An 8,805-nucleotide genomic window follows, 5' to 3' on the forward strand; every position below is an offset into this window, starting at 1 on the left:
GCCCCCACTGACGTGGTTCTGCCAGAACAAGTTGTGATGGCATCAAGCACGCTTCGAACTAGTGTACCGTCCTTATCTGACGTAGGTGCATATCTCTCAAAGCATTCTGTGACGATACACACACCTCCTGGTTCGGGTGAAGTGACACCAGTACTGTCCTTCGACCAGTTGGACATTCCGCCGCAGTTGCAGTCAGCGTTCAAGGATTTCAAAGAACCTACACCTATACAGGCATGTTCCTGGCCCCCTGCGCTGGAAGGTCGGGATGTAGTCGGCATCGCCGAGACGGGCAGGCGAGTTATATCTGTCGGTGTCGTTGATCGAGTCTTACGTTAACTTCATAGTGGCAAGACTTTGGCATTTGGACTACCTGCGCTCACCCGCCTCATCTCGTCATCTTCTAAAGGCAAGAAATCAAAGGAAACAACGGTCTCCGTGCTTGTGGTGGCACCTACACGCGAGCTCGCCTTGCAAACACACGACACGCTGTCTGCACTGGGAGAACCCTTCGGAATTGCTAGCGTCGCCGTCTTTGGTGGCGTGGATAAGGGGCCACAGATCAAGGCCCTCAAGAACGCAAATAATGACGGGAAGACGACGAGAGTAATCGTCGGGACTCCTGGTCGGATATTGGATTTGGTGAATGACGGTGCCTGCGACCTTGGTCGGTCAGTAACAAGGTCTTACAACATGATCGTGACCGCATTGCTCACATCAATGGAATAGGGTGACATATCTCGTTCTTGACGAGGCCGATCGAATGCTCGACCGAGGTTTCGAGAACGACATTCGTTCAATTATCGGCTTCACAAAGCAAGGCGCGGAGCGTCAGACTCTTATGTGCAAGTGACGTCCCGCATATTTACTTGTCCAACGCTTATGTCGTGAAAAATTTTAGTCAGTGCTACATGGCCAGATTCTGTTCGAAGATTAGCAGCCTCGTTCCAGCGCAACCCGGTTCGTGTTACAGTCGGCAGCGATGATCTGACAGCAAATAGCCGAGTTGAACAAGGTAAGCTTGAGGATGATTTTCGGATGCCGCAATAGGGAATTCACGTCTGTCAGCTGTTGAGGTTTTCGATGATGCACGGTCCAAGGAGTGGGTGAAATAGGCTGTGGAACTTTCATCATTACTTAACACTAATGTGACGTGCAGCTCACGGTTACTCAATCACCTTCGTGCATTGTCACATAAGAAGTCGGCTTCGCCCGAAGACACTCGTATCCTCGTTTTCGTGCTATACAAGAAAGAGGCTTCCCGCGTAGAGAGCATGCTGCGCAGCAAAGGTTATTCCGTCGGTGGTCTGCACGGCGACATGTCGCAGTCTGCCCGCATGGATACTCTACAGAACTTCAAGACGGGGACAACAAGTCTGCTCGTCGCCACAGATGTGGCTGCGCGAGGTCTGGATATACCTAATGTCGTAGCGGTTATCAATTACAGTTTCCCGCTCACTATCGAAGATTATATCCACCGGATTGGCCGAACAGGTAAGTGCAGGCCTAACATGTTGGCTCGATGTCTCACGCTTGGCTGGTGGTGTAGGTCGCGGTGGAAAGAGCGGCAAATCCATAACGTTTTTCACAGGTGACAACCACGAACGCGCGCTAGCAGGAGAATTGGCACGCGTCCTAAGAGAGAGCGGTTTCGAGGAGGAAGGTCTCAAGAAGTTCCCCATGACGATCAAAAAGAAGACCCATAGCGTATATGGTGCCTTCTTTAGAGACGATGTGCCAGCTGCTCCAGGCCCCACTAGAATTACATTTGACGACTAGATAGGTCTGTATTGGCTGTACTCGATTCGAGGCCATGCAAAGAGCTCATGCACTGCTGTGCTTGTATTTGGCCTGTGGTTTTTGTATGCTCATGCCATCACCGCATTGTTGATGTTGCAAAATTCTTGCTTCTCCTTCTGTGGGACACCCTTAAAGCTTCTGGTCTCGTAAATTGATTTCGCGACCGCCCAACAATTTCTGTCTCTCATTGATACGGGCCAGTCAAAGATGCTCTCTCAGACTTCTTATTCTTCTAGCAGAGACGGTAACGACTAGTGAGTGTAGTAATTTGATGCATTTCACGGAAATACAGAAAGTATAGTCTCTCTTTAATTTCAGGCGCCAACCGTGTTCCCAGAAAGGCGTCTTCATGAACAGTAGGAGCACCTCATAAAGGGAATAAGTGAGTTCTAGATCATCCATATCTCTCTGTAGGGTTGCTTTGGACCGTCAGGGGCTGGACATTAACGTGAAGAGATCCATCCGATAGTATTTGAATCCGCGCAGCAGTCACTGCAGGTGGCAAGTGAACGGTATATCATGCATATGCCGGATATTTGCTTCGGAAATATCAAATAATAGTAATGATCTGTTCGGCAGAGTTTTCGAATCCTTCCTCTATCGATCCTTGCATCGTACAACGAAAGAGACCAACCCGACGATAACAATCAGGCTTCGTCTCAGCGACCTTCAAAAGCATCCCCCTCATCGTGTTTCCCTCTTCACGCGAACGGGAAAAGACCGATGGCTTAGGAACCGTAAGCACCATAGGCAACGCCCAAACATTCTCTGAACCTTCACTGCCCTCCTGCCTATCTGGATAACCCCCGCCGACAACAGTTAACTTTCCATCAGCGGCTGGCTCGTACAGAAGACCTCTCGACGAATTCCATATCGTTTGTTTCATCCGTGCTCGCAGCTTCAGGTATCCTCTACTCAGCTCTCCAAAGAGTGAGTGTTCGTTTGCAAGCTCAACTTTACAGTCTAGTATGACACAATGATATGCTTCGTCAGGCTCTACGACAGGGCCTGGATTATAGATAACACCGTTGGCGGCAGCCCATGACCATGAGGGGGCGCGATAGATGCTTGGCCCCGGAAGTGCTTCTTCGCTAGATCTTGTCCATAACAAATCACCCAGTAGGTGATGCTCCCACATACCCGCAATATACCGGCTATTCAGCACGCGATGGAATTCGTCCGCAACTCCTGATATCGCGTTCAACTTGTCTTCGGGAGCCGAGAGTCCGCGTGGAGTGTAAAATTGCAGAATTCTATGCCAGAGCTTTGTCAATTCTCGCAGCTGTGCGGGCGTCAAGATATTGGGATCATGATAGGTGTCATTGTCCCGGTTGAAAAAACGAGGTGGGAGTCTGTCCATTCCTGCCATTCTGTCCGGGAATGAGTCATTTCCAACGTCGATAAGACCACGCTGACATAGATATTGTATGGTGTGTGATGCGTATATAAATGCTCGGGGTGCGAGAATGTATTCCTGAAAACACCAGCCTCGAGTGTTTATAGGCTCTTGATTAGCATCGTACAGGTTGTACATGGCGCGGGGCGCCAGAGTCATGGTGCCTAACGCCCCATCGGGGCAGTAAAAAGGAACACGGTACGTCGGGAACGGAGGAGGGCAATCTTGCAAGAATCCCAAGCTGACCTTGGGTGTTTTGGCAGCGATTATGGTGAAATAGGCGTTCTGGTATATGCGACGCATGTTTCCAATCTCCCGCGCTTTGTCCTCCGGGCTGTCTTGGATGATACAATATGTATCAATCCAGAGGTAGCGAACGTGTAGCTCACATGTTACACGTATGGCGTCTTTGATTGTCTGAGGGGTGACATCCATGTCAAGGCCACGGCTGATGTACTTCTCTACATTCGCCTTTACGGTTCTTTGTGGTTGATCTTCTCCCCAAACGTAGCTCAACGCTACGTAACAATCCTCAATTCCGCCGACGTTCACCTTCAGTTTGGGGGCGCTTGGATTTTGGCAATCGAGGACGCGTGTTGGAAAGGCGGATGGGACAAATTTGGGGCACGTTTCATGGCTTCCTACTCTTAGCATGCAATCATGGAGGGTAGAATGTGCGAGATGAAAGGTATGTGCTGAAGACATCTGATATATCAGTGGTCTAACGGCAACCGCTGATGCAGCATTATCGTCTAAGTACAACGTCAGACGCCTGCTCCGGATTCATGGGAGTGAAGAATGAATACCTGACGGTGTGGAGATTGGAATAGCGGACAGAAACAGCCCGCTGTCGTCGTAGGCACTATCATATGAAAGCATCAGGAGGCTCCGTCCGCCGTCGCCATCATGCACGTCTCGAAACGAGACATTGATGATAATTTCCTCTTCGCATATCAACGTCACCATCCTCTCGATCGAATCTCTTGTTCCTTGAAATTGTGTTTGGTCCTCGTCTTTCATGGTCTTGAGAGCAGTTTCCACCTCGACAAAAATTATGTCGCACCACCCACATCCTTTTTGAGTCGCTCCTTGGATGTCTTTCCAGCTCGTTCTGTAGGAGGTCTTCTTTCCCCACGCTTTCTGGAACGAGTTGAAATTGAAGAGCCTTGCGCGACAGGTGGTACAGACCATTGTCTCTACGGAGACGTAGGTTTTGGAAATGGAGCTGGACCTACTTGCTATACTAGCAAGGCATCAAGGAAAGTCGATCAGATTATACAGCGTCATATGCATCTGAGAATCATAGATAAAAGACGAAGGAGGGGCGTACGTGGATAGTAACAGGCTATCGTACATTGGAACGGTGGGTTGTTTCTTGGATATACCACCTCAGGCTCGAGTCAAGTCAGAAGCGTATACAATCCGAATCGGTGCGAAATCCATGTATAGATCGATATGGACTTGGAGTATAGATCCGAGGATTCCTTTTATAAAATTCAAAAACAAATGAGCCAGCGCAAGATTTACCCATTTATCAGTCTGAATCTTTGAACTGATCTATGCCCATCGAATCAAAACACACTTTTCGTTAGTTCCTGACAACCCGTTCTCATAGTGTATGCCCTCTCAGCTTCATGCAGACACATGCAAAGTTGTAACAAAATTGGAACGACCGGATATCACATCAAAAATTCCCGCACTACAAGTAACAGTTGAAATATCTTTGTGCATGCAACGCCGACATCGTACATCAAAATATTCCATACCCTTCTCTCATTACTATACCGCAGCCAACTAGCGTGAGTTCACTCAGCCCCGCTGGAGCAGTCTATCGGCAAGAAGATGGTCGTAATGCAACTGTGTAGTAACAGTGAGTCTAAAAAAACAAGGCACTCAGCTCAACGAGAACGCAGTGCAAGATGCGATATCGACCGAACGGTCAACGAATCTACAACAACAACTCACTATTTGTCATTGAGGATAAGACTAGAGGGGGAAGTGATCAAAATCCCAGCTTTCGACGTCGGCCCTAAGCTCTAGGTATGCCCAACGACCTGCTAGCATCCCCAAGATCGCGACGCGAATAAAGTACCGTATAGATATGGTTGTTAAGGAAAGGGGAATCCATACTTAAGGCATGCATGAGAAGCAGTCATGAGGGGACTCAACAAAAGCCATACACACACAATCAAGCATAGAGCTCATCGCCATCACCCATCGCAGCAGCGCTCCTACTCTCAGGAGGCACAGACGCTTCAACTTTCACCACCAACCTCCAAGGCACCATGACCTGTCCTACAAACCGTCCGTTCGGATTTCCATCGACATAATCTGCTCCGATGCGAAACTCCTCCGAGTTGATCAAGAGGATATTGAGCTGCTTATCTACTCCCGCGAAGGTACCTATAAAAATACGACCATCTTGAATGGAGAGGCGGATTGGCAGTCGGAGCAGAGCCTTCACCCTCTGAATTGACACAGGGACGGGTGGTCTAGGAGGAGCGTCCGACATGGCGAACCCGATGAGATAGCCGCCGAATTTGCCTCCTAGGCTAAGGGGCGACAAAGCTACAGGAGGCGTGATGTCACGTCACAGTCGCGCTCGCCGTCGGCTGTAGGGCCGCGCCAGGCTGTCTGTTTTGATGTAGCATAATAAATCATCACTGACTCCGCATGCACGCAACGCCGAGCCAATGGACTTGTCCGCATACTGCAGTTTCGAATTTGACTACTACATAGCATAGTTCTATGGGTGACCACGTAGAGGACCGTGATAACCCCCGCAGACAATAACTTGAAAATAATCAAGAGAGAAAGATTACGCGTGATTTAAATTAGAGCGCGTGGAGATGCTGTTTTTCGTCAAGGGCATCAATCCCACCATAAATCTGTCCTCGCAGAATGCACGCTAGCTTCCACGCATGGTCTCTCCGGGAGGGACAGAGTCTCCGCGTGGAATCTCACTCGGAATTGCCCGTAATATGATGTCTGTTAAATGGCACGAGCTGTTGCTATTCAAGTCGCGCATATGCTTCCGATTGTTTAGCCTGATGGCGCATACGGAATTAGCTGAAGCATGCTAGAGCTAGTGTAAATCTGACGCTCACATTATCAGAACAGAATTTGCATGGACTGTAGGACACAAATCATCAGCGAATGTGAACGAGGTAAAATGCACAGCCATACCCTTGCTACAAGGATAGTAGAAAATCGTCCAATACAAATACTGCGGCTTGCAGACGAGGTACTACAGAGGTTCTGAATGAGAAAGAATGACGCGATATATTGAATCACATACAAGAAGGGCGGTGGTGATCTGTACAGCTCTAACGATAAGTGTCAATAAGAACGTTCTTGAGCCTCAGGGCTGATACAAACGTAGTTGATAACCCCCTATGAACTGTGTACATAACCAGCCTTCGGATGAGCCGATCTGTTCTGCGTGTAGAATTCAGCCATTTGGTGAGCTAGGAAGTCATGACAGTTTAAGTCACCCCTTGAACCCAGTAGCCTCCTTGCGAAGAATCCGAATGAGAACCACACTAATATAAATATCCAAAACGGACGCGATGACTGGCTGCATCGTCCCTGTGACCTATGTGTGTTGATTATTTAGAACAAACGTGTACTAGGACTTAGGTACAGTTCTACATCACCCTTGTTCTTGTGAAGACACTAGGGAAGATTGGGTTCGGTGAACTGTGTCCAGCCAAGTGTACATCATATCAATCACTTGCCACACAAGATCTATCGCAGATGGACTTACACCAGACTAATACTTGCTAGTGAACAAACTCATGAGAGAAAGTAGTCAGTGAGCTGAGCTAAATCGAACCGATGCAGCAGGCTTCGAATGTGGATGATCAGTTTACCGTGCTTTCGTAACGGATGAAGGACATACCATACGACATCAAAGCCAACATAAGCTGTTCTCGGGGAGTATAATAAATAGGGAGTCCATTCATGTCCAAACCAGAGCTACATACCATGCTAACTATCAGCGGAAAATGGATATTCGCATTTCCAAGTCTCGATGGTAGGTTTTTGAGTACTTAAAAATTGTGAGCTCTTGGTTCAACCACGTTGAAGAAACGTCTGTACATTGCCTTATGATGATGATGTAATATCTGGTTTTGAATTACAGTTACAACGAAAGACAAGGGTCCAATCTGTAACAATACTGACACCTGCGTGATGAGTATCACTGTTGCCTGGTCTTCGCATGAGCAACATCTGTACTCCTGAATCACTTTCAAATACAACTCACGGACATTACAAATTCAACCTAGACTCAACGTTGAATATAAGAAACGCGTTAGAACCTTTGGAATACAGCAGCGTGAACTGACCACGATCGAGCTACCAATTGACCGTTGCATCTCTGAAATAATCAACAAAAGTGCTTGCTGCAACTCACAAAAACAACTTGGATAACCTAGGAACATCTCGGTGTGCACCAATAACGTAGATCCACAGGGACTGAAACATTCTCAAAAATCAGTAGCTGATTTGGAATCTCCGAGAAAGATTCGGTTACATGAAGCGCTAAGACTATCGTTGTTGTATCAAGAGACCTTACCAAAAATGACTTTCAATGTCAGGGGGACACACTCCAAGTGTTTGACGAACCATATGAGAATTACCTAGTGGGAATGTAAAACGAAACATAATTGCACACAAATCAAGGGATGAGATATATTGTTACTTGCCATAAACTTGAGGCTTGCCCTGTCTTCAGGATACGACCACTTGTAGTATAGAACCTGCGCGCACGTAAAGCCATAGAACCTTTGCGATACATAGGATCAGAATTCCAAATACAGTAGCGCTACGGCGAATCGCGATACGCACAGCGTAGCGAAAATGATTGCGGAGAACACGCAGCCAAGGGAGCTGCCTAGATCGGCACCAAGGTCGAACATAGGGAGTTCAGGTAGTGAGGAACGGTAGAAGTGAAGCAGTGTCATATAATATATAGCACCGATTGCAGCCGAAAGGAAGTGAAGAGTATTTGATGCGAGACATGCCACACAAAGCCTATAAACATGTGAATTCTAAATCACAGCACAGGCCCTATACCATAAGACATTTCCGAATCTGTCGTACCACTGCGGACCTCATAAGCGCAGCATCCGTCACTTCCAAAAAAAAAGTCAAAGAAACAATATATGGTAAGACTGAATGGGAAAGATTGGGGGCACAGAGCTCTTCAATTTTCTGCTCCTACAGGTCAGTGGGTGTAAAGAATCGCAACACACAAGGTCGGAAGGACTTAGTAGGCCTGACTCACGACCACGATGAACTTGCGAGAGTTTCTTAGAATAGGTCCCAGTTCAATAGCACTGTTCTACGTGACCTTCGCCGTCCGTTCCGAGAGAACATGAAGGTAAGGCGCGCGAGGTCCTCTAAGTGGCAATACTCTAAATGACCAGCTCTTCCCTACCGTCGCCCACACATCAGAATGATATGCTTGACAGATGGATCATTACAGTCGACGTATGGTTGGAAGAATGATCCACGAGCTGTAGAATCGTGTTTGGACAAGAAGCATGTGAATTGAATGAAATTACCGATTCGTGCTTGCCGGTGGCCACTGCGGGGGGGGGGGGGTC

General features: G+C 47.8%; 3 protein-coding genes across 3 annotated transcripts; 1 reads left to right on the top strand and 2 right to left on the bottom strand.

Moving 5' to 3' along the window:
• Positions 1-36: 36 nt before the first annotated feature.
• Positions 37-1,776, top strand: FIBRA_03481 (uncharacterized protein; the record flags this gene model as incomplete). Its single annotated transcript, XM_012325322.1, has 7 exons — positions 37-297; positions 352-668; positions 727-827; positions 899-1,012; positions 1,066-1,099; positions 1,157-1,491; positions 1,547-1,776. The coding sequence occupies 7 exons, from the start codon at positions 37-39 to the stop codon at positions 1,774-1,776; spliced, it is 1,392 nt and encodes a 463-aa protein (XP_012180712.1).
• A 571-nt stretch (positions 1,777-2,347) lies between these two features.
• FIBRA_03482 (uncharacterized protein) lies at positions 2,348-4,213 on the bottom strand (the record flags this gene model as incomplete). Its single annotated transcript, XM_012325323.1, has 2 exons — positions 2,348-3,945; positions 4,000-4,213. The coding sequence occupies 2 exons, from the start codon at positions 4,211-4,213 to the stop codon at positions 2,348-2,350; spliced, it is 1,812 nt and encodes a 603-aa protein (XP_012180713.1).
• A 1,168-nt stretch (positions 4,214-5,381) lies between these two features.
• On the bottom strand, positions 5,382-5,705 carry FIBRA_03483 (uncharacterized protein; the record flags this gene model as incomplete). The annotated part of the gene is made up of 1 exon (XM_012325324.1): positions 5,382-5,705. One exon carries the CDS (start codon positions 5,703-5,705, stop codon positions 5,382-5,384), a length of 324 nt encoding a protein of 107 aa, XP_012180714.1.
• Positions 5,706-8,805: the final 3,100 nt, after the last annotated feature.

Source organism: Fibroporia radiculosa (assembly GCF_000313525.1).
Source record: "Fibroporia radiculosa TFFH 294 genomic supercontigs, scaffold2041, whole genome shotgun sequence".
NCBI lineage: Eukaryota > Fungi > Basidiomycota > Agaricomycetes > Polyporales > Fibroporiaceae > Fibroporia > Fibroporia radiculosa.